At 41.6% G+C, this 26,264-nt stretch overlaps 1 protein-coding gene across 1 annotated transcript in view; it reads left to right on the top strand.

Annotated features, from left to right (window-relative positions):
* The window catches only part of ATP13A4 (ATPase 13A4), a 118,482-nt gene that overhangs the window by 67,348 nt on the left and 24,870 nt on the right, over window positions 1-26,264 (top strand). The window contains exons 10-24 of the mRNA XM_037040004.1: window positions 470-604; window positions 2,960-3,130; window positions 3,940-4,097; window positions 4,710-4,898; window positions 7,410-7,471; window positions 10,306-10,456; window positions 12,636-12,722; window positions 12,972-13,125; window positions 14,161-14,272; window positions 16,816-16,940; window positions 21,495-21,658; window positions 22,621-22,743; window positions 24,145-24,224; window positions 25,692-25,734; window positions 26,141-26,250. Coding sequence (XP_036895899.1) covers window positions 470-604; window positions 2,960-3,130; window positions 3,940-4,097; window positions 4,710-4,898; window positions 7,410-7,471; window positions 10,306-10,456; window positions 12,636-12,722; window positions 12,972-13,125; window positions 14,161-14,272; window positions 16,816-16,940; window positions 21,495-21,658; window positions 22,621-22,743; window positions 24,145-24,224; window positions 25,692-25,734; window positions 26,141-26,250 — 1,864 coding nt within the window. The remainder of the gene's footprint in view (window positions 1-469; window positions 605-2,959; window positions 3,131-3,939; window positions 4,098-4,709; window positions 4,899-7,409; window positions 7,472-10,305; window positions 10,457-12,635; window positions 12,723-12,971; window positions 13,126-14,160; window positions 14,273-16,815; window positions 16,941-21,494; window positions 21,659-22,620; window positions 22,744-24,144; window positions 24,225-25,691; window positions 25,735-26,140; window positions 26,251-26,264) is intronic.

The raw sequence follows: 26,264 nt of genomic DNA, 5'->3' as shown, positions 1-26,264 counted from the left end.
AGATGCAATGGAAGGCAGAAAAGCAGGAAAGAAAGAAGGAAGAAATTTTCTTTATCTTATTATGAATAACAATGAGCATCTTTTCAAATGTGTGACACACCCCTTGCAGTTTGTGTGTGTATGTGTGAACTATGTGTTAACATCTCCATCATTTTTGCTACACAGTCATTTTCTACACATCTAATTTTTTAGAAGCTCTATATACTAGGAATATTAATCTTTTGTCTGTAAGTTTCAGATGTGTTTTCTAAATGTGTTTATTAGCTTTTCCTTTGCATTTTTTTGGCAAACATTTTTTATTTCATGTAATTGAATTCATTGCTTTTTTTCTCATTGGTTCTGGATTTTGATTCAATGTTGAGAAATAACCTTCTGTTTTAAGTGTCCTGTTTGCTTTTTAACTGATTTCAAATTTAGGCAATTTCGTAGGAAGAGAAACGGACTCAACTCTATCTTCTCGCACTTACAGCTGGAGTCAGACAGCTGGAATCGCGCCTCCTGGTCCCCGGAGATCTATTAATTCTGACAGAGAACAAAGTGCAAATGCCGTGTGATGCGGTTCTGATTGACGGCAGCTGCGTGGTAAATGAAGGCATGCTGACAGGTGTGGTTCTGTCTCACTTCTTCCGCTTCCCCAGCTCTCCCAGGCACCTCCTCTGCATGACGACAGCGGCAAGGTGTAGGGCTGCTGGGGCCCCTTCCTATCCCCACAGATCTCATGAACAGTTCTGCCCCAGATGCATCTGCGAATTCAATTCACAGCTGCTCTCTACGAACTAAGTGTGACACAGTGGTTACTTTTGAGTTTTTAGCATTTCCTTCTTGAACAAAGGGTCCTTACAACCCTGTCATTTTACCTTAAAAGGTAAAGATTGTAGAGATCATTAGGTACTTCAGAATTATCTGTGGCTTTTATCTTTACTCATTTTATATAACATTTGTCTTCAGATAAACTTGGAGCGCTTAAAAACAATGAAGAACATCCTGAAAACCACAGAGCTAAGTCCAAACTCTCCCTAGCTTGGCTTGAAAATGTTGAAAAGGTTCATGACGCAGGATTTGGCAAACCTGGGTATTTTGGACTTACTGTATTTCATTTTTAAATAGCATGCTGGACCTGAGAGGGTCCTTAGAAGTCATTGCATCTCATTGGTATTAAAACTGAGGTATAGAGAGGAGAAGTAAGTTGCCCAAGATAGTGGTACTTTGAGTTCTCCTCACATATGCATTATTTGGAGCTGCACCAGTATTTCTGTAAGATACAGAAGAATCATAAAGTCTCTCCGCGACGAAATGGGAGACTGCAAACACACTGTGACATACTGTGATTCCCACTAAAGTCCAAACCAAATCCCTTTGTCTTGGGCAGACCAGAAAGGTATGCAATAGAAACAACACACACCTCTCTCCCATGTTAATTTACCAAAACAAGCAAAGACGGCAAAGAAAACATGGCAGGAACGGTTCCTTACTTTAAGGAATCCATAGATTTATAAACACCCCTCAGTGCTCAGACTTCTGCAATGCCAAGCTCCATTTTCCTAATGGGAGCGGCCTTATTGTACCGGAACATGTGTCGGACTCTGTACTGCTCACCCCACAAAGACCAGTCAGTGGAAGTCTTTCCAGCTTCGTTCCTCAGAGGCCATTGCTGCTTCACGACTTCATTTACCACCTGTACTGGCACTTCAACTCACTGCTATCTGCCCCTGCCCCTGTCCCTGCACTGGCAAAAGTCTCTAAGGCCTCAACTGCCCAATCCAATGGGTTCTTTAAAGTTCTCATTTCACTGATCTCTCGGCTGCTGGTATCTATTCTCATCATCTCTTTCTTCTGAAAACGCTCTTCTCCCTAATGTTCCCAGACAATGCTGTCTTTCCAAGTTCTTCTACCACCAACTACACTGTTCAGCTTCCTGTGCTGTTTCTGTTTCTCCATCTCTTTGATTTTTGCTGCTATGTCCCGGTCCTTTGCTCTTTTCATCCTGCACTCAGTCCCCAAGTAATTTTTTCATTATCTTTATTATCGCCTCTAAGGTGATAAACTCTGACTAAACATCACTTGTCAAACCTTTCCCCTGACCTCCAGACCCAAATATATTTCTGGCCAGCTACAAGGCTACAAGGCATCTCAGTTGGTCATTCCACAGGTGTCTCCAACTCACCCTGGTCAAAAGGCAATTCCTCCTTCCTCCTATAATCCCTAAATTAATGCACAATGGCACCCTCTACTCATTCCCCTGGTCAGAAACCAGGAAGTCACTTTAAATTCCTCTGTCTCTCTAACCTGCAAATATTAAAATCTCCCCCGAGTTTTGTGGCTTCTTACTTCCTCGTTTCTCAAATTCAGCGCTTTCTTTCTACTCCCGCTGCCAACTGCCGTATTTCAAGCCTCACCTTCTCCAGCAAGGGTTTGTGTGATCATTTTCCAGTTCAATGTCCAGCCTCCAACCTCACCAGACTTCAGTTCATTCCCCATGCTGCAGAGAGAGCGCACTCTCTTACACATTAACGTGATATAGTCTCCTAAATAAAACAGTTAAACATCTCCCTATGTGTCTACGGAAAAACATTGAAACTCGGAGACACGTGCGCTTAGGGCCCTCCGGGCTTTGGCTCTTGCACAGCTCTCATAGTCCTTTATTCCCAGCACCCCGTATTCTAGACCGCACAATCTGTGTTCCCTACGTGGTTATTTTCAGCCTATTTCAGCATCCATGTTTGATTTTATAATACTCAGAGTATTTACATTTATTTGTTCACATGTGTGTGTCCCTCTCTGGACCATGAGCTTCTTAAAAGTAAGCACTACCTTTCTCCTTCTATTCCCAATATCTAGGGTTGTCCCTGCTACATGGAAGGCTCACCAAGACCACTCACTAAAGGATGAGTGAGTGAACACATTATTTGAATGAGTGAAGGCACCTTGCCTCACACGATGTGCTGCTTGTTTTCTGTAGGAGAAAGTATTCCAGTCACTAAGACTCCGTTACCCAAGATGGATAGCTCTGTGCCCTGGAAAACGCAGAGTGAAGCAGACTGCAAACAGCACATCCTCTTCTGTGGAACGGAGGTGATCCAGGCCAAGGGAGCTTGCTCTGGGACCGCGAGGGCAGTGGTACTGCAGACCGGTGAGTGAGCATCTCTTTCCTCATTTTGTTGTTTTGATAATATGTTTTTGTTCGGTTTGTCCAGTGTCTTAAATTTATTAGGTAAGAAGCAGTATTTAGATAACAAACCAAATATATGAAATCTATATATTTTAATGTGAATTGAACTATGGTATATGCCTTTTGGAAATAATAATACTGATGACAATAACTACTTTTTATGTACTTTGTGGTTTATAAACTATTTGCACATATATTTGCAGAACAAAGGTGCCTATTGTCCCTCCTTTCTGCATGAGTAGTCTGGGCACCACACAATTCAAGTGAACTTGGACAAATCATACAGCCAGTAACTGGAAGAGCAGGACCTGGAATTCAGGTCTTCTAACCTCAAATCCCAAGTTCTTCCTAGGTAGGACTAGAAACCAAAAACTTGACCCTGAAGAGTACTAGAAATTGAGTCCATCCATATTTCCTGGGCCATTTAATTTAAATTCAAGTGACTTGTGTGTTGTGTGCATTCTTATAAGTTGTTTCCTTAAAAAGAACCTACATTTGGAAAAGCTGTGTTCCGCTCTCAGGATAGGCTTTCCTATCTTTGGGATGTATTGAAATTGAAAGTGGAGGGACGGAAGGCCAGAATAAAAGGCTCTGAAATAGATGTTTCCATTCTAGCCCTTAGATATTTTCCCAATTATCCTGTAATTGCATTTGAGGTTAAACACTGTTTAAATGTCTCTAGAGAAAACAAAGGCAACGTTGAGGTTTAGGAGAGCACGAGCAGTAGGATTTGTCATCCTCAGAGGTGGGGTGTGTGTTTACTGCTCCAGGATTCAACACTGCAAAGGGGGACCTCGTGAGATCCATTCTGTACCCCAAGCCGATGAATTTTAAGCTCTACAGGGATGCCATCAGGTTCCTCCTGTGCCTTGTGGGGACTGCCACCATTGGGATGATCTATACTCTGTGTGTCTACGTGCTCAGTGGGGTAAGCTGCTTTTTGGTACTTTCCTGCATGGAAATATATATTCACCCATGTCTGTTTCATACTCTGCACGCTGACCTTAATCTAGGTTTCAGTTACAAACCTGGGAAACCAAGCCAAACACTGAAATTGGCCTATATCCCCCCAGCTCTCCGATATAAGCAGTCGATCACCAACGTTCACACTAACTCTGAGATCTAATGGGATAAAATCTATTACTTATTGAGATATCGACATGCATTTACTCTTGCACACTATTTCCTTGTACTATTTTAAACCCGAGAATATAGTTATTCCAATAAGGTAGTATTATGTAGCTATGAAGCGAAGAATTTTAATCAAAATACAGACACTCAGTGTTGGTGACACCTGGCAAATTGGTATATGGTTCTCTACTCATAGCACATCAATCATTACAAGCCTTTTTATTGCACTTTGACAAAATGCATTGAGAGCCAAAGCATGTTCAGACCTTTTGACCCATAGATGACACGCTCATATTATTTCTAGAAACTTGACCTAAAGAGTAAACAAAAGGAAGGAAAAAGTCATATGCCCAAAGCCGTTGGTGACCGATTTATCTGTGAGATAGTGAAAAAGGGACGTCTCTTCCAGGAATCCCCTGAAGAGGTGGTGAAGAAAGCCTTGGATGTCATTACCATCGCAGTTCCTCCTGCTCTGCCTGCTGCCCTGACCACAGGCATTATCTACGCCCAGAAGAGGCTAAAGAAGAAAGGCATCTTTTGCATCAGTCCCCAGAGGATCAATGTATGCGGGCAATTAAACCTTGTCTGCTTTGACAAGGTATGAGCGTTTCAGCCTCATTCTCACGCCCTTTTTTATCATCATTGTCATCATGTATAGATGCTTTACACTCCTGTGAGGAAGGAAATACAGTATGTGAATGTCTGACTTCACTTATCCCTGGTTGGCTAGGTGACCTAGGGAGGATATGTCTCTTGAGCTCTCAGATTCTAGGGTTTAGAGAAGGAACAGTGGCCACTGCATTAGTGAATCTTTTAGGATCCTTCCAACTCCAATTGTCTGTGAAAAGCAAATAATTAAAATAGCATTCTGTCTATTGTCAAAATCCCCAGAAAACAATATTTAAACCTTTTGCAATACTATGATTACTGCTATCTCTAATGTTAAGAATATTGCCTGGTGTAGTCAGTGCTCAGTAAGTCTTATTGAGTGAATGAATGAATGAATGAATGAATGAATGAATAGGGAGACTTCATTTAGCCTTACTATGAGGCTTGGTTATAATAAAAAACCCCATCAAACCCTTACTATATTTTCCCATCTGCAATATATTGCTTAAAGTTATCCCTGATTATACAGCAGTTACTCCCTGCCAGCCTCTTGTTCTACCTTCTCTTGAAGGTATTCTAGTCTGTATGGTCATATGCTGGGGGGAAGGTAGGAGGTGTGAGAGGAAAAGATGGAAATTAAGGGCAGTTTTGTGCCTGGGCCTTAATTTATAAAGGTGACTGAGTGATGACAGGAAAAGGTCAGTGCCACTGAGAGGCAAGTTTAACATTACGGTCCCCTAGGGCAGAAGGGCCTGGCTCACCATGCAGAACCACAGGAAGACTGCCATGTTCTGATCAGCTAGCAAAGCGGGAGGGAGGGGAATGCTTAGGACACGACCTTTATTAGGATTTTTTTTGCAGGAAACACAAGACAAGGCAGGATAAACATCTGACAGTGGTTCGTTTGAATGACTTTGGTGAGGTTTTGGCTACAGAAATGGCCCCTAGTGGTCTGGTACCTGGCCCTGGGATGATTAAGGAAGAGAAATGAATATTGTCTCCTGAGGAGTGGGGCCAGAGAGAGGAGGTTTGGCTGCCCATTGGTCAGTTTACTCATCAAAGACACGCTCTTGCCTGAGTCCCTTTCTATTTTTAAGAATTGCCAGCCCCAGAAAGGCAGTCTCTCTCCAGTTAGAAAGGTTTTCTAAGATGTCAAAACACCACAATATAGACAATCTAAAAAATATGTACAATACAAAGGCATTGTGGGCAGGAGAATACAGGCAAGGGCACAGGGTCCAGAGAGCACTGGAGTGTGGTTTTGACCGGAGCAGGACTTAGGTAACGGGAGAGGGTGTTTCTGGACCTTGAGTGTCTGGCTAAGAAATTTTTACACACTCTTCAGGCAGTGGGGAGCCATGGGAGGTTTTTATCTTTATCGTTGCTTTTTTTTTATTGTGGTGAAATATCCATAACATAAAAGTTACAATTTTTACCTTTAGCAGTGGCTTCAAGTGCATTCAAATTGTAATGCAACCACTGTCACCACCCATCTCCAGAACTTTATTCTCCTTCCCAAACATAGGATCCGTACCCATTAAATAGTACACTGAAGGTTTTTTATAGTGGAGAGCTAATGAGATCAGAACTGTATTATGAAATTGCCGGACTATCAAGAACAGACTGTCCTTGGACGATCAGATGCACCATGGACTGCTGACAACAAAAGGCTGGCATCGTTCTTCCCACCATTTGGGTGTCACTTTGTGATCAAACTCCCATCATATTTATGAGAACATACCATCCTTGGCCTTGGAAGAAGAAAGGGGATGGGAGAGCTCATTGGGACCAAAATTTGAATATAAAATACATAATAATTATGAGTAATTATCACTACAATTCATGCTTACTCTATGCCAGACATTAAATCAAGCTCCTTATTTGTATTATCTCATTTAATCTCCACAACCACCATGTATGATAATAGCCATGTTATGGGTAAGGGCTCGATTTAGAGGATTTCAATGATTTGCCCAGATTACACAGCTGGTGTTTTAACCCGGATAAGCTCTGCAACATTATGCTGCACCAAGAGAAATACCAGGCACCTTTCAACAAAATGTGTATGAAAAAACAAACCACTTCTTTAGAACAATAAAAATTCTTCTATCCCCATTACTTATTTGTGAGGACAGACTTTTCACTCCTGCTGGGAAAACTGGGACTCACCTACCTACATTACAGCTCTTAGAGGCTTACTGAGCACCTTCCCATTTATTTAGTCTGCCCTTAGAACCTCAAAAGAAGCCTCTGAAATATGTAAGGCAGATACAGTTTTCTTCTTTTTATTGCCGAGAACACTAAAGTACAAAGAGATTAAATGTCTGAATGAACTCATCCAGGCTTCCCCCAGGAGTCCACATACCCACCTTACTGTGTTCTAGCTCTAAGGGCTGATGTTAAGTTTTGTGGTGTATAGTTTTTTATCACAACATACCGTATCGGTCTTTACGATGGGAGCTAGATCTTTGGAATAAACTGAGTGCTTGTTTCGGTTTAGACAGGCACCTTAACGAAGGAGGGCTTGGATATCTGGGGAGTCGTGCCCTGTGATAAGAATGGGTGAGTACTGTCCACCTGAAAACATCTAAACCTGTAGAGATTTTTCCAAGAGTTTATTTGAGCCAAAACTGATGACAATTGCTTGGAATCAAGATCTCAAATGCTCTGGAGAGTGACAGTTGAGCAGTTTTCTTTAATGCCTGTGAAATTAAGAAGGGAACGTAAGAAGACTACATAAAGGTCGGAGAAAACAAGGCTGGGATTGGATTACAGGATAGTTCACAAGATTCTGTGCTCTCCTGAGGGCGGCTACTTCAAAGGCTTATTTTAAAGGTCCATTTACCTAGATGTGGAACATCCCCCCCAAAACAACAACAACAAAAGAATGGGCAGGGGCTTTGCCTAAGGCAAAGGTAAACCTTTTACTAAAGAAGTTATGTGCCTGGGGCGTGACTACCCACCATGACCTGCTCAGTTAAGAATTTATAATCAGATCACCATGAGGTTACTTTCCAAAGAACCCCTTTATCATCCATAGTACCTTGGACTAAATGCACTAGTTTCCCTTTTCCCAGAATTCTGTGCTTTCTTGTGAAAATTAAAAATAGAAACATTTAACGTTGGCTCTGGTGAGCAGTGTTTGCCAGGGTAGCTTCATTTAATTTCACCTCTTAGATACTTTCACTAATACTTTGTGCTAAAACATGTATGTTTTCCCCCACCCCAGCCCCTGCCACATGCTACATACAAACCCAGGAGATGAAGGAAAAGTTTTGGCGTTGCATTCAAATCCTTGCTAAAGTGTAATTTGTAGTCAGCATATCAGTCCATAGCCTGAAGTTGGCCCAGTGCATCTAACTGGAACAATACTGCCCCTCAGGGAAGTACTGTTCCTTGAACAAACAAGCCTTTCGGTGTGCTAGAAGGAAGGACAGCGTACTCACCTGGGCACGCTGACCTTCAGTAAGAGGTTCATCTGTGCAGTTGGAGGGAGTGTGCCCATTTTCCTTGGTATTCTACTTCTGAGAACTTGACCTTTTGGTGGCCTCCAGACTCCCCAGTTTAGGCGGCTTTCAGCTCCAAGAGCTGAAGACTGGCATGTGCTCTCCTGAGGCCCTCTTGTGGCCACACCGGGATTTTCCCCCTGCCTGTTTTTCTCTCTTCCACAACCGCGATTGCGATCCGAGTGGGAAACATTCGGCATTTACTTTTTTTTTCAAAAATGAAGCTATTTCTCACTTACAAACTAAATCACGAAGCATTTTATTTATAAAAGGTCCATAGCAGTTCTTCTGCATTGTACTGATAACATACAATTTATCCATACAAAAGAAAATACTTTAATTACAGGTGTCATACATATTTATATGAAAACACGACTATAGAATATTTATAAACAAATCTATTTCCTGGGTAAAAAAATTCATCTTACTACTTCTAACCACATTAGTCTACAGAAGAAACCTTTCATAAATATAAACTCTCTATGGTTCTTTTCATTTTCCCTTGAAGGTGGATTTAGATATATACCTGGTTTCCTTGTTTGTTTATGTTTGTCTGTTTCAGCTTCTACAAAATGTGTGTGCATTTATTAAATATGTGAGCATCTTGAGAGCAGCACTTTCCTGACTTGTATTTGTGCCCTAATGCCGTAGCGCCACCGGGGGCACGCGCAGACGGGCCCTCTATGTTCGCTCATCTAAGACTAACTGAAGGTGTTCCACCTTTGGAATGCTATTCTGCTGAGCGCATTGGCATCCAACATATTTACCGAACTTTTTATTTCTAAATGTAACTTGTCAAATCTAAATTAAAATAAACGATTTGATATTTAGGTAAGTGATTAATAGGCCCATTACTCTTTATTCCTGCCTTCCTTCAAAATGGTGAAAGCTGTATTCAAATGACTAAAAGAACCATTAAAAACTGTTTTAAATTTCTCACTTGAATTTATAACATGAGAGAAAGCAGATTCAGTTCTAGGTAAGAGGTCAGCACCTGATTTACAGGCTATTAAATATCTTCTCATAAAAGGTGAACCCCAGTGGTTCTCATCTTTCCCCAAAAGAGTTTGTTCCATGTGTCAGATACTTAAAGAGCCATTGAAACACTAGTCGGGCTACCCGAGCTGCGTACATGACAAGCATTCACATAAAAATACAAGGACAGGATTACAGACAGTTCTATTTCTTTGTGTATAAACCAGAGTTGCCCAATCTCAGGAATTCAGGATTACGGATTCAGAATTACATCCTGATGACCTTGCCTGCCGTCTTAAAAGATCCCCTTTTTCCTGTTCTGTGTTTGCTTTCTGGTGTGAGCTTAAGGTTCCGTGTTCATCACACTGCTGGGGATGCCTTCCTTTTACTTGTTTACTAACACAGCAGCTGCCGACTCATTCATTTATTCACTCATACATTTGTTGCCTGTAATGCTGGCCAAGCGCCAGATACGTTGGACAGATACAGAAGACATTGCCCCGCCCCGAGGGACTAGTGAGGGAGAAAACGTGTGTACACAGTCATAGCGCGAGCGAGGCTGTTCTTTCTCACAGCACTGGCAATGAGGTAATCTGGTAGTTGGAGCGGGAGTAGATGTGCTGAGAATTAAAGGTGATACTTCTAGTTCCTTCCATCCCTCTGAAATTAAATCCATGTCAGAGAAAAAGTAAGGAAAGAGGGAAGAAAGCTTGAGAGAACCTCAAAGACCTTTCTCATACTCACTAAACTCACGTGAGGGTGATGCTGAATGAAGCACTATTAATCTGGGGGGACTGGAGACGGAGTATGTAACGTACCAAAGCACGTTAAACTCCTTTTTAAAAAGTCACCTCCAGAAGCTCCAATTCGACATGAGGGAGTAAGGACTGAAGCCCTTTCCCTCATGTCCTTTAGCTTCCAGGAAGTCCACAGCTTTGCCACGGGCAGGGCTTTGCCGTGGGGCCCACTGTGTGCAGCCATGGCCAGCTGCCACTCTCTGGTTCTTCTGGACGGGACCATCCAGGGAGACCCTCTGGACCTCAAGATGTTTGAAGCCACCACCTGGGTAAGCCTCTGGTCTGCAGAGAATCTAAGAAGCTTTCTCGATACCTAAGCACCACAGGTTTTATCTCCAATACCCACTACTTAGGAAATGGCAGGGCTCAATATGGAGTGTATAACGTAGTGCGAGGCACACCAGTCTGAGCCTGGGGTCCTACTCCATTCACCGCATCTCTGTGACAGGGGTATGGTGGCTAGTGGAATGGCACCCTTAACGAGCTCCTGGTGCACAGTATATGCTCCATTATACTAATGTCATTATCAGTATTATATGTGTTTTTTCAAATTTTCAGATTGTAGTATGAGCAATGTCTGGTTTCAAAGTTTTCTAGAACATGGGGATTAGAAAACATCCCTGTCCCCTGTGTTTACAATAACTCATTGTTAACAGGAGTTTCATTTCCATTAATATTCTGTTGTATTGACTCATTTCTAAGACTGGAAACAGTAAAGAGGGAATCATGAGAGCTTTTGTAGAGACTGTAACACAGATTTAAGAACAAGTGGTACTGTTCATGAAGAGGAATGTGGCTCTCCAGGTTTCAGTCTCGGCTCGGCCCTCACCGACCTCTTGACCCTGGGAAGTCAGCTCTTTCACTGGGGCTTGGCTCCCATGGCCTTAAAATGAGGGGATGGAATAGACCAGTGGTGTCCACCTAAAATGAAACAAAAAAGCTAGAATCTTCTCTTAAAAGGAAACCTTATTCTGAAGCACCTTTTAAAAAACAAATAGTTGAAGCTGACCTTTTTAAGATGGGCAGTGAAGGTCAAGCTTAGGGAACACACATCCCTGCCTACTCAACCACAAGCTCACCACCATCCCTGGCAGCCAGGTGCAGCTCTGGACCCCTCTGATACATGTGAACCCCACTGTAGGAGGCAATCCTTAGGGTTCCTTCAGACTCTAATAGGACATGTTCTGTAGCATTCTTTTTAAAAAGATTTAAAAATTTATCTTTAAAGATAAATTAAATTTAAATTAAATTTAAATTAGATAAATTTAATTTAATTTATCTTTAAAGATAAATTTAAAGATTTATCTTTAGAGGGGAAGGGAAGGAGAGAGGGAGAGAAATATCAATGTGTGGTTGCCTCTTGTGCGTCCCTTGCTGGGAACTGGCCTGCAATCCAGGCATGTGCCCTGACTGGGAATCGAACCTCAATCCTCTGGTTCGCAGGCCCGTGCTCAATCCACTGAGCTACACCAGCCAGGGCTGGAACATTCTGCTATAACTCTGCCAGTCTTTAATTCTTCCTGAGTTACTGTTTTGATATCTTTAAGTAGGGATTATAAGCTCCTCTCAGATTTTTTTTCAGACACTCAATGATATGATTACAGAGCATTCTGACATCTTTGGTTAAAAGGTTCCTTTTACTATAATTTAGGGTCATCACTGCAGCAATGACTGAGTGTTTACTGAACACCAACCATTTATACCATTGTCCCTGCAGTGCCTCACCCTGAGGACCATCAGTCCAAATTACCATATATTGCCATGTATTATGCACACATTTATGCCCGAAGTTTTTAGGGAAAAATAAGGATGCACATTATACATGGGTAGTACCTAAAGTATCTTGTATCTGTCCTTATATTTTGTAATTGTTTGTACAGAAAAATTCTTGTACCACAATATGTTCAAAAGTAAATGTTAAAATTTCTTTATAATAAAAAAACAAGTATCTAAATATAAATAAATAAATAAAGCAAAATATTTTTTCCTGAAAGTTTGGGCCAAAAACATTGGTGCACATTATACGTGGCAAAACACAGTAGAAAGAGAGGGAAGAGCAGGAACAGCCCTGAACTCCAGATAAAGAAAGGCCGTGAGGTGCTTGCTGGCCTCACACAGTAAGTCTGCTATTCACGCTCACTATTTTCGTGTCGGGCTCTTCAGAGGCAGAGACTAAGCCTTTATTGCCACACGCGCCAGCAGAGAAAGCAGGACAGATTGCGTGAGTAATTCAGAAGGGTCTGATCTTCAAGTTCTACAGCATTTCCAGGGCATTATTTTTTCCTGTGGCGAAATAAGACGGGTTCACCTCCATCTTTCCAAAGGGAGGAGAACGGAGAGTACACTGACATGGCCCGAGGTTTTTCTCGAGGGGAGGGTTTGAGCATAGTATCAGTGGATGAACAGGAAATAAATCTCTACAGTGAAAATATTTCATCTGTGAAACAGGAAATGGCTATTTCTGGGGACAGTTTTCACATCAAGGGAGTGCCAGCACATGCCACAGTGGTTAAGCCCTGCAAAACAGCCAGCCAGGTAAGCCTTGCCTGCTCCCCACTCCTCAATGCCCAGCCTCAAGGAGACAGTCCCATCAGGCCCACAATTCTGAAGTCTTCTTTGAATTCCATGTGAGAAAATGGATGGGAACTTGTTTCCCTTATTTGCTTACAATATATAAATAAATACATAACTAAAAACAAAGAAAGATTGAGGGAGGAATAGTCCATTCCCTGTAGGCAGAAGATGTGTTGGTGTGTCCCTCTCTGTTCTCCATCCCTCAACCAGGTCCCAGTGGAAGGAATGGCGATCCTGCATCAGTTCCCATTCTCATCGTCAATGCAGAGGATGACAGTCATTGTTCAGGAGATGGGGGGTGACCACCTGGCATTCATGAAAGGCGCACCAGAGAAGGTGGCCAGCTTTTGCCAACCGGAAACAGGTAAGTGAACAGACTTGTATGACAGCTGGCTAACTTGCATGTGAAGCCCAAATGTGTCCCCTGATTCAGCACCTGACCTATGAATCCAATTGCTTATTGATCATTGCCAGTTGGATGACACATTTACATCCCAAACTCAATACTAAAATCAAGATTATATTTCTCACTTTCTATATTTTCCATCTTGGTGAATGACACTATCCTTCTCCCCCTTCCCAGAATTTAAGGTTCTTCCCAGAGTTGTCCCTCTCCTCCTTTGTCTTGGCAATTATTAATACATGACCCTGTCATGCCATCAGCTCAGGTTGTCATCGTTCCTCTACCAGATCACTTTAATAGTTGGTGAATTGGCCCCCTGCTCCCAGTCACCCTGCCCTGTTCACCTGTTATATTCTGACTAGATTGGTTTTTTCCATCACATAATATAACTATGTTGTCACTTTTTACTTTTCTTCTTTTGGTTGCTTCTCATAGACTCCAAGAAAATCTCAGACTCCCTTAAGATCTAAGGCCTTCGTGATCTGACCCCTATTAAGTTTTCTAGCTATGCCTCACCACTCCTGCCCTCACATTCTGTGCTTTCCCTGAGCTGAATTAATGACTCAAGGCCTGACCACATGGTACTTTCTCAGCCCAAATGCCCGCTTCCTTCGTCCCAGTCTGGTTCTGCGTCCCTGAGTGCTTCCATAGCACAGCACACCGCAGCTGCGAGCAGAGATCCTGAGTGGGGCCTGCTATTTAATCTTCCCAGAGCCAATGTCTGACACACAGTAGACTGTCAGTAAATATTTGCTGGTTACACTGGAGCATAAGAATTATATTCTTATCCTATCCCCCTTTATCTTTGAACACTCCTGTCTCATTTCAGTTTCACTGAATCCCAAGACATCAATCTCAACAATGTATTTGTGTTTAGGGTGGGTCCCCCTGACTTGCTGTGTACCTTTTTAGAGGCATCGTTCTTTTTTTGTTTTTTCTTCACTGATGCCAACTGAGTAAATATTGGCTACTAATCTTATGTAATTTTCTGAATAGTACCAGCTGGTTTTGCCAGTGAACTTCAGATTTACACGACACAGGGCTTCCGGGTCATAGCTCTGGCCTACAAAAAGCTGGAAATGGACCACCACACCACCGCCTTGATGAGGTAAATGGGGAGGGTTTTCATAAAGTGGGATAATTTGGTGGGAAGATGCACCACTCTGGGTGGTGGACTCAGCAACATAGGTTGCTGGATTCACGTGTATGAAATGTCTCTGAACTTTGTAAACATGGATATAGTCATCCCTCCTCTGCCTACATCACAAAGATGACATGAAGACTGACTGGGAGAACTTACCAGGAGATAGCTGTATATACTCTGAAAGGTTGTACACCTTTGTGAAAACAGGTGCATGAATGTAAGCAGTGTTTCATAGTATAAAATTATGGTCACACACCCATTTTGAAACAAATACAAGTAGCTAATTTTCAAAATTATCTACTTTGATTATCAAAATTTGGTAAATTAGTTGAAAGTTAGAAAACATAACATTTTTCTGAAAAAAATTATTAATAAGAAATACACACCTGAACGAAAAAATATGGCTTGGACTTACATAAAATAAGAAATATTTTTAGAAGAGCTTCAGAGTGGCCATTGCTGATAAAGTTTTGGTGTAAGTAGATTAAAATAGGAACTCTCCAAAGCTAAAATGGACTATTCGATTCTGTTGTTGTTTTATTTTCCACTCTTTTCCACTATTTTCAGTGACAGCCAACACTGCTGTGGAGATAATCAAAGCTTATTTTGTTACTTAGAATCTTAAATTTGGTAGGTCTAATGGATTTGTGGTTAGCCCCGTGAGACGCAGCAACCGTCTCTTGTTGTATCCATATTTTGTAGTACTTCTTTTTTTATACTAAAATAAAATTCATAAGTATATAATCTGTACATATTTGTAAAAATAAATATGATGCCATCCTATAGGGTAAAAATAAAAACAAAAACCATAATGCATTACAAAAGTAATAGCTAAGTACGTGCTCAGCTGACTCCACTAAAACAGGCTGAAGCAATGCCTCGCTTGCTCCTGTGTGGAGAATGATCGGGGCCTCAATGCTGGGGCACAGACTGATGCAGGGGCTACACATGAGCCTCAAACAGTACTAGCAGTCTTGCTGTCGGTGAGGTCACTGCGAAACAGTTTAAAACTCTTGGTAAAGCTCTGAATAAAACAGTACAATCTCCTTTCAACTTACACGATACTTTGTGCTTATATGTAAAACAGAGCTGGGAGTATAAACAATTTTATATTTGTTTAACATAGTATAGTTGTGTTATATATACTATAATATAGTACATTATATAGTACAATATAAACAGTATAAGCCTATACTGACTGAATAAACAACCTTTTAGTGTCTGTGAATGTCCCGTAAAATATTCAAAGGGCATGTGAGATGCAAGATAATTCTTCATTGTGCATTGTTCATTGCAGAAAATCTTGTATAGATGTCAAAAAACTTTCCAAGATGTCCTCTAGAGGCAGTACCGCCCCTGCTGAGAGTCGCAGATGTGCCCCAACCCTGTCACTTGGGGAATGGGCAGAGAGGCCCAGAGGCACAAGTGGCTCATTTGAAGTCATTGAGGATTAGATTCCTGAGCATATTGGGCCTCTCCCCTGGGGCCAACTTGATGTGACCCTTAAAAAGGTCACTTTGGCTACTGTAAAGCTGGGTATTTGTTGTAATTTAATCAACTCAGGTCACTCAAGTCACTGGTGAGAGAGCTGACAGTGAACTTTGAGATTGGATCCACGTTTTCAAGAAGAGGAAACGTGCTTTGAAGCAAGTAGTTCCGGTTGTGCCCACTTCCTGCCACTCTGGTGGAGGGGTTAGCAGTGCCCGGGAACATCCCGCCCCTGGCCGACGGGAGGCACACCTATCGGCTTCCCTGGGTATTGCTTTCATCTGTGTTGCAGCCAGATACAGGCAATGCTGTGGTCTTGCTCTTGTGTGCGCTAAAGGTGTCTGAGTCCTGGATAAATGAATCCGGGAAGACTCTGAGTCCCCAACCCCGAGTGTACTTCCGCAGGGAGTACTTGTTCCTGTGGGATGTCTTTGAAGTGCCCTTGTGGTGGGCGGGAGCCCCAGCCTCAGCAACTCCACCTGCTGCAGGAACCCTCCTACTTTAGGGAGAAGAGCAATGTCACCAGCTGAGAGAGACATGGGGAGGTTCGACTATCAAGAGAGTTATTGAGGTTATAGCCTCATGTTCATGGCACTAAAGTGGTACCGATTATAGGTTTGTTTCTAGAAAAACTGACATTTTATATTTTTCTTGTGCCTCACTTATCTTCCATGATACTTTGTACCAGAGGCAGAACTCCTCTCTGGTCATTGCCAGCAAGTGAGGTAATGAAAATCAGCAGAGCAGATTGTAGAGACCTTTGCAGCAACTTAGTTTATTCTCTCCAAACGTTAAAATAAACCTTTTGCTTAATAAATACTCTCTTCCTCTTGGTTCAGTCGGAATAAATGTCCCCATATACCCTCCCTGTCTGGATGGCTCCTGGCCCGAGCTCAGTGCCTCAGGAGCGGTGCTTGGGTGAGAGTCGGCACCACTCGGACAGGAAGAGATGGGTCTTTGCTTCGGTTTTGCTTCCTGTAAGAAGGATGATGATGTGCTATTTCTGTTCAATCATTCAGGGACAAGGTAGAATCAGACCTTGTGTTTCTGGGATTGCTGATCTTGGAGAATCGATTGAAGGAAGAGACAAAACCTGTGCTGGAGGAGCTCATCTCGGCCCGGATAAGGACGGTAATGATCACAGGTATAGAGAAAAGTAGAAAACAGTAAGAGTATGATGTGGAGATAGATAGAGTCACTCATTTATCAAACATTGTTGACAACCTACTATGGACCAGGCACCATTCTGGGTGCTGGAGATGGGCAACAAAAAGGCAAAGTTATTGTTCTTATGAGCTTCCATTAATGTGGGATGAGATAGAAAGTCAATCAATCAATCAACGATAAAATAATCAAATAAACAGCTAGTACTGAGTGTTATGAGGTATATAAACTAGGGTAATATGGCAAATTGTCTGACTATTTTAAAGATTTTATTATGTATTTATTTATAAGATTTTTTTAAAAAATATTTTTAGGGAGAGGAAGGGAAGGAGAAAGAGGGACAGAAATACCAATGTGTGGTTGCCTCTCACACGCCACCTACTGGGGATCTTGGCCTGCAACCCAGGCATGTGCCCTGACTGGGAATCAAACCAGTGATGCTTTGGATTGCAGGCTGGACCTCAACCCACTGAAGCACACCAGCCGGGGATGACCGGCTGTCTTAGATGAGGTATCTTCTCAGAGAGAGAACATTTGAGATATCACCCAAATGAAAAGAAGATATCAGCCGTACAAAATGATGATTTAATTGTTAAGTGTTAGGAGAAGAGGAATGCTTGGTCAGTGTGGTCTGTAAACTGTATTGAAGCCGATCAATAACAAGACCAACAGTTCTGGAGGTTTAAAAAAGTGCTGTCCCCTCTGTTTCTACTCTCAAGCCCAGATCACACAAACAAGGAGTGGTGAGAAAGGATCACGTGAGAGAAACATGTGAAATTTCCTAATGGATGCTTCTGCATGGAGAATAAGTGATTTCCTAGTGCATTCATATTTTTGAGGGAGTCTTCCACCTCACAGTCAGAGGCATTCAACTCTATTCATTGTGTTGCCGAAATAGACTATTTGCCCACCCCACACCCGCTAAATCCAATTCTACTGTTGGGAACTCAAGAATACTTGTACTTCCCCTTCCGTGCTTTTCCATCCTCGATTCCTGCCCTCACAATCTTAGAGACACTGGGGTCACGTTAACACTCTCCCTTTCCAGTCCCTCAATCCAACTTTTAGGTATTGCTGAGTTAATTTACTGTGTATTAAAATTTCCCTTGCATTACGATGCCTCTGTTTCAAAAACCTTTATTTGGCACTACGTTATACACTCTTATAATCTATCCTCGGTCATTTAGATTTATGTAGAATTAAGAGTTGATCACCCTCTCTCTACTCCTTCCCTCATATTAAATTTCTATTCTGTTTTTTTCCTTGCTTGATTATCATATTTTCTCAAAAATTGTCCTTGGATAGGATAGAAGGTTGATATGCTCCCTGATTTCTCACATAGCTGGAATATCTTTCTTTGTTGGCCGTTGAATGAGTATAGAATTTTGGGGTTACATTCCTTTTTTCTTAATAATCTGTAGGTGTCTTTCCTTTGCCCTCTAGTTTTTAGTATTGCATATTACCAGTTCAATGCCAGTCCACTGTGGGTAACTTGTTCTTTTCTGCATATAATCCTTTTCTTTCAACCTTGAAGTTTAGAAATGTTACCAGAATATTCTTATACATTTGTCACTTTTCATTAATTTGATCTGGAACACAGTGAGCACTTTTAATGTGCCTTCATTCTCTCAGGGAAATTTCTCCTATTGTTCAAAACTTCTATTGTTCATTTAATTATTACCTTTGTTCTCTCTCTCTTTCTCTTTTCCCTCCTGGAGTTTCTATTATTCATATGACAGGCCTCCTGGCTTTATCCTCTCAGTTTCTTATCTTTTTTCTGGGGACTGTCATGTTTTTATAATTTTGATTTGTGCTTTTAAGATTTTTTTGTACCCAGTTTTGTAAGTGACTATTATCTTCTCTGAACCACCCTCTTTTTTTAATGAGAATTTTTTGTCTCTCTCACCACTACTCTACTTTACCCAGCATGTGTTCTGGTTGTTCGGCCTGATCATTTTCCTATCTTGTTACTGGGCTTTCTTAAGTAGGTGGTTACATGTCTTTGTCAGATGACTGAGGCCCAGGCCTGGGCTGCACATCCTCAACAGGAGGGCTCTGATAGCGGCAGATGCAGGATGGACCTGCACTGCAAAGCAGGCCGGTGCTGGTGTCCCGCTGAGGCACGTGGGGGAAGCCTCTTAGCTCTCAGCACTCACTACACTCCTCCAAACTCAGGGTTCAGCAGCTCCTTTCCACCAGTTAGCTCTTTGGGGGATTCTCAGAAGGCTTTTTGTAGAATCCCGGAAAAAGCTATGCTAAAGATAGTCAGCCAAATCTTATGTTATTTGTTTTTTGGTTGTAGGAATTACAACATCCATATCTACCCTTCCAAGAAACTTTACAACCATAAATGTTTTTTTACCTTCTCTCCTCGATGCTATAGTTGTCATGTGTATAATAGATCATGAAAACCCCACTGGACAACGGTAAAGTTTTTACTTTCAATAGTCAAGAGTTCAAGAACATAAGTGAAGAAGAATAGACTTTTATATTTACTCAAATTTTTATTATTTCTTTTTTAATTATTGCAAATCTCCTGTTTAATTTTTCTTTGTGTTACTATACAATATAGGATTTCCCGTACGATGTAAATACAAATAAAATAGAAAGCAGTGTGTGTGTGTATGTGATTGGAATGTTTATTTTAGAAAATTTTATTATTTCTGTGCTATGTTGTCATTCCTTATGTTCTAAGTTTCCTCCTGGTATCATTTTTTTGCAGCCTAAAGAACGTTTTTAGCATTTCTTTTTGAGTATGTCTCTGGCAAAAAAAACCCTTATCTTAGTTTCCCTTCATCTAAGCATGTCTTTAGCTTTACTTTATTCCTCAAAGATATTTCCATAGATATCTGAGTTGACAGTTATTTTTCCCTGTACCTTGAAGATGTTGTTTCTTGCCTCCATGGTTTTTAATCAGAAATTTGTGATAATTTTAACTTAAATATTTATTCCCTTACATGTAATGTACTCTGTTTTCTAGGCTCTTCTAAGATATTTTATTTATCTTTGTTTTTAGCAGTTTATGTGTCTAGGTGTGGTTCTCAATGAGTTGATAGGAGTTCACTGAACTTCTTGAATCTCTAAATTTAAATTTTTAAACTTATTTGGTAAGTTTTCTGCTATTATTTGTTAAAAACAATTTTTATATTCCAATCTCTTTCTCCTCTTTTTTTTACTCTAATGATATAAATGTGAGTCTTTTTGATATTTTTGGTCTCTCTTCTTTTAAGATTTTTCTTTCTGTCCTTCAGACTGTATAATTTTTATTGCTCTATCTTCAAGTTTACTGACTTTTTCTCCTTATCTCCATTCTGTTATTGATATCTGCCTTCATTCTCTGCATCTAGTGCATTTTTGAAGTTTCGACTATTATACTGGTCAGTTCTAAAGTGGCCATTTAGTTCTCTTTTATAGAGTTTTTTTCTGTTAGGGACATCTTTCTTGTTATTTATTTCAAGAGTATTAACCTTCACCATGTGAAGGAAGCTCACAATAGCTCCTCTAAAAAACCATGGTGTAATAATTATAATATCTGGTTGATTTTGGGACATGCAATTATTGATTACTTTTTCTTGAGAATTGGCCAGACTTCCCAGGGATTTTGCATGTTGAGTATCCTAAATATTTTTAACACAATGTTTTGATACTTTGGATCCTGTTAAAATTCTCTGGAGAATGCTGAGTTTTGTTTGGTTTTTTGTTTGCTTTTTAGCAAGAAGAACTCAGTGATGTAGGAGGCAATCAGAACCACCGTTCAATCTTTGAAGCCTTTGCTACCCTTCTTTGGTTTTGTTCTGCACATGCGCACCTCTGAGTTGGGCCTGGGACTTAAATACTTCAACCACTGATTCAGGCTCCTTGTCTAGGTCTGCCCTTTCCAGGATTTCCCTCATAACTCTTAGCCCTCAGGTGCCCCTTCCCCTAGTTCCTCAGGCCAGAAAGGCTAGTTTCTCAGAGTTTTGCTACTGGCACAGCTGTAGGGTCAAATCTGTGAAAGGAAAGAGAAAAAAAAAGCCTTGAGAATCGTAGCACCTTGTAGATTGTTTCTTCAAATTTGCCTCCCTCCACATTCTGCCTGCTTATGTTTACTTCTCAAAGCCCTTCGGCAGTTGATTTTGTGTTTTTGTTCAGTGTTTTCCATTGTCGTCAGTGGGAGAGAGAGATTATAGTGGGCTGACTCCAGGTGGCTGAAAGTGGAACCACCAGATGTCCTATGAAACCAGTAGGGTCTTGCTAAATGTTTACCAACCTGTTAACAAAGGACAGAAATAGATTTGAATTTTGCCTTTTTGTTTTTCCCTTCCCCTCTCTTACAAAAATACACTGGTACGTCTTGAAGTAACCAGATGAAAAGCAGCAAGAACCAGAAATGGGATCGTGAAATCAGGGAAGGTCAGGGCTCAGAGAGACCCGACATGTCATTTCTCTTCACACCTAAAATAAGTTCTTAACTCATTCTCCTGGTTTTCCAGGCCCTCTATGCATTTGTTCTATCTCTTCCACCTCATGTTAAGATGTTCTTCCTTTCTCCTAGGTGACAATCTTCAGACTGCAGTAACAGTGGCCAGAAAGTCTGGAATGGTTTCTGAAGGCCAGAAAGTCATACTTGTTGAAGCAAATGAAGGTTCTGCATCCTCGTCAGCATCTATATCTTGGAAATTAGTAGAAGAGAAGAAACACATGCCATACGGGAACCAGGTACGCCTAAACACAGACCTTCCCGTATTATCTACTATTATCTAACCGTGGCACCGCAGTGGCCGCTGGTCGGCTTTGCCTGGCCGGGGTGTGCAGGTGGCCTAAGCTCAGCGTACTTCTGCAAAGGTCTAACACATCCGCAGTGCGAAGAGCTGAACTATATCCCTTCCCCACATCTTTCCAACTGAGCTCTAAGGTGTAGTGCTTTCCTGGGTGCTGAAAATTTACCATTCCGTTAAATTTAAATTGTTTGGCTATGTATGAGAAAGAATATAGTCAAGGGGGGCTGGTAATCTGATCTTCCATTTTCCCCTTGCTCATCAACCACCCTGTTGAGTTCCCACGGGGTTTAGTTCCTAAGAGAGATATCATTGTGTGAATTGGAAAATCAGGCTGTATCTTCAGGGTGGGGGAAAAAGTTTTATCCATTTATCTCCAGTCATGTCAGTATCCTATCTCTATTGTGTCTTTGTGGAAAAATATTAATTCTCTAAGAAAAAAAAGTAAGTTCTCACTGCAGAGAGAGATTTGTTGAGCTGCAATGCTTTTGTATTTTACACTTGAAATGTGTAAAATGAACTCGTCTCTGGTACCAGGGAGATCAAATCATGAGAACAGAATGTGAGTAAGTGTTAATTCACTAGAGGCTGTGGTGTGCCGAACTGACCTAGCAAAGAGGAAGTGCTTCTCTGCAGAATCAGGACTTGAGTGTGACTTTTATTTTATTTTAAGATTTTATTTATTTATTTACTTATCTTTAGAGGGGAAGGGGAGAGGGAGAGAAACATCAATGTATGGTTGCCTTTTGTGCGTCCCCTGCTGGGAGTTAGCCTGCGAGGAACCGGCCTGCAACCCATGAATGTGACTTTTAAAGAGAATCCCTGGACCGCCATCGTTGTCTTAGCTCTGCTGTGGTCCGGACCACTCTATCGAGTCTAAGATAACCGTGTCTCGCTTTGCAGGACAATTACATTAACATCAGGGAAGAAGTCTGTGATAACAGCAGAGAAGGAAGTTACCATTTTGCCCTAAGTGGAAAGTCCTTCCAGGTCATAAGTCAACATTTCAGCAGCCTACTGCCAAAGGTAAGTTCTCAGAGGGCACTAACCCCTGGGGAAAGATGCTGACAATGTCATTTATGGAGAATGAGCCTCAGTAATTCCAAAGCTCTAAATAGGTAAGATATATCTATTGAACATACCATAAAAGAGGCAGACATTTTTACAAATGTTACCATTGTCTCATCTTCTACTAGATTTAAAAATCAGTAAACTCAATGAGCCAGTTTTCTATCATTTATAGAGTTAAAGAGCTAGTGACTTCCTAAGTCACCAGGATTGCTTTGGGGCAGCTGTCACTACATTGCCATAGTTAGGAGTCTCACAACATAGTGAAAATCCAGCAATTGTTCAAGAAGACAGGTCAGGAATCGAGGAATTACATTAAGTTTTTGATAGAGGACCTCTACACAAAAGAGGGATGAACTGGAAAACTTTGCTAATGAAAAATAAACCCATAGTGGCTGATTGATTTGTATTCAATACAAATCAAAGTGTATTCAATACACTACACCTTATAGCTCAATACTTACCATCGCAGGCACTGCTTAAGCAAAAAAGAATAAAGCTGATGAACACTAAGCTGAGCTTACCGCCAGGGAGCACGCAGACCTAACACAGAACTCAGACTCTGTAGAACAGAGCTCGGTGGAGGGGCCGGGGGAGGCTGTTATACCATCGCACCCTCAGTGTTTCAACTGATGTTGGGCTATCAGCTCAGTTCTACAATTGCACAAGCCCAGATGGTTTGGCCAAGTCAAAGACCATCAATAGTTACTTTATTGTTTCAGCAGTTGGCTGTTTTTCTGCTACGTAGTTCTGGACAATTTTCTGAGAAGCGGTTGCCTCTTTTCCTTTTCCTAAGATCCTTACAATTTCTCATGCTCTACTGGCTTAAGGTTCCATTAAGGTCAGGATTTTTCAGGACCACATTCCCCATAGCAGCTGAGCTAAATTCTTTTTTTAAAAAATTTTATTTATTTATTTAATCTTTAGAGGGGAAGACAAGGAGAGAGGGAGAGAAATATCAATGTGTGGTTGCCTCTCATGCATCCCCTGCTGGGAAGCAACCCAGGCATGTGCCCTGACTGGGAATCAAACTGCGATCATCTGGTTCGCAGGCCCGTGCTCAATCCATTGAGCTACACCAGCCAGGGCTTGAGCTAAATTCTTATAGGCCATCATTTTCACCAAATATTTTTATGAAGTAGTCATCTTTACTCATTTCAGTCTCCCTGTCACTTAACTGATGACCAATGTCCCAATGCCTGTCTTAAAATCCAAAGGAAGACTTCTTGGAAAACAATTTTTTTTTCTCATTCATGGGTTCATGGCTGTAAATGCCCTGTCAGTTTTATGGGTGTTATTAATTACTCCATGTATGACCAGCTGGCATAATAAAATATTTCTCTTTGGGGTTCCTTGCAGATACTGATGAATGGGACCATCTTTGCAAGAATGTCTCCTGGGCAGAAATCCAGTCTGGTGGAAGAATTTCAGAAACTGGAGTAGGTCCTTTACCAGTCAGGGGTGTGAGACGCAGGGAGGCATGGCAGTCAGGGAAGAGTGAGAGGTACAGGGGCCGCTCTGTTTGGCTTAGTTCTTAACCTGGCTGCACATGTCAGTCACCTTGGGAGCTTTGAAAAAATAGCAGTTCTGATTCACTTGCTCACATGGGGCTTGGACATCAGCACTTTTTGAAAGCTCCCACATAAGTCAGTGTTGCAACCAGATTTGAGAGGCACTGACTGGAACATAAGGGGCGTGAAAAGGTATGGCAAGGAACAAGCCTGGAAAGGTCATTTCAGCTCATGTCCTGAAGTGGCAATGAAAATTTAGACTTTGTTTTTACAAAGTATTATCACAGTTATGATTTGGAGAAATTTATCTGACAACAGATTCATATAACCTTTCCAATATTAAAATTCTACCACAGCACCCTCTTTATCCTAAATCAGGAAAATAATGTCTCTTCTAACACAAAAGCATCTCCATTGATAGAATGGGCAGTCCGTATAAAGTGCCCATCATTGGGGGCCCTTTATTATTATTAATATTTGTTCATGGAGCCCATGGAGTGCTGAAGGCTCCCTCCGTTTCTCGTGCTGGACCTCAGAGACGCGACTTCTGCTCCTACCTGCTCTACTTCATCCTGCAGCTCACTTGACTCGGTCACTAGGCAAGCTTCTCGATTCAGAAAGCCTTGTCTTCTCAGCATGGTTGAAAACCTAGACCATGAGCTAGTTGCCTTCATACAGCAGTGTGTAAAAAGCACAGCCAGTTCTGTAAATGCTGTCAGAGTGCTCTTACCTTACCAGCAGACTCTCCACAGTTTTTGTCAACAACTTAGAACAGCCGTATTTGCTCAGCTTCAAAAAGCCATCCTGAAGGAAGGATGCATTTTCTTTATCTTCTGAGTCTGGCACTGCATTTTTTTGTTGAGAGACTGCTAACCTGGCAGATTTCCTCTTGTATTGTAAATACTGCTAACAGCACCCACAAAGTAAGTTTTATTTATCATTTTAGAATTTATAAGGCATTCTTCCATATGGCACCTCTCTGAATACTGACAACACTTTGTGGGGGAGAAAAATGATAGACCGAATAGTAAAGTGACCAGGTAGATGATCTAGATATGTCAGCGTCAAGTTCTGCGCCCCCTCTGCTGTGCCACGCTTTCTTACCCTGGAGTTGTTAACGGCCTGTTTTACAGCTGACAAAGCTGCTTCCTAAACGGTGAAGTTCAGGGTCTCCCTGAAACTCTTGGAGTCAGGGAAATTCCTGGATTTCTTAATCCTTTCTAGAACCTGCTGAGTCAGATTTGTCTTTTTAATCAAACCAGACTATTAGGGAAACTGTCTTAAAATAGTAAGTTTGAACCCTATGTAATGAAGCTCATTTTATCATTTTAATTAGAGAAATTAGCTTTCACGATTGCTTTGATCTTTTCTACAATTGACACGGCTCCCCTTTAGTTACTTTGTAGGTATGTGCGGGGACGGAGCAAATGACTGCGGGGTAAGTAGTGCCCATGTGTGGGGCCACAGGCTCACACTCGACAGTACTTGCCCAGAGCCCTGTAGAGGTAGTATTTCCTGAGATACACCCTCTCTCCTGTCCTCTTCATGGAGAAACTGATGCTGGGGGTTGGGAGAGTTTTGACCAAAGCTTCGCGGTAACTCAGTGGTCATTATAGGCTAAACGGGGTAGAATTTGCATCTGAAGTCCCCACTTCTTTTACTGCGTGTCCCAGTGCCATCTCTTTCTTATATGGCAGGCAGAGCAAAGTGCGGTCATCTCCTAGCTGGTAGTGCCTGAGCCCACAATCCACCTTGTGGACAGCTCCTCTGGCCCCTTCCTTAGGGGGCTTCCGGGGCGGTGCGTGTGACTGTGCACAGACAGTAAGCAGACTCTTTGCTTTCAGGCCTTGAAAATGGCTCATGTGGGCATCTCTTTATCAGAGCAGGAGGCATCTGTGGCCTCGCCTTTTACTTCCAAAACTCCAAACATTGAGTGTGTGCCTCATCTCATCAAGTAAGTGAGCACTT

This window comes from Sturnira hondurensis, unplaced genomic scaffold (assembly GCF_014824575.4).
Source record: "Sturnira hondurensis isolate 20B ecotype Veracruz unplaced genomic scaffold, ASM1482457v3 Scaffold0000396, whole genome shotgun sequence".
Lineage (NCBI taxonomy): Eukaryota > Metazoa > Chordata > Mammalia > Chiroptera > Phyllostomidae > Sturnira > Sturnira hondurensis.
This window is presented reverse-complemented; position numbering and strand designations above follow the sequence as displayed.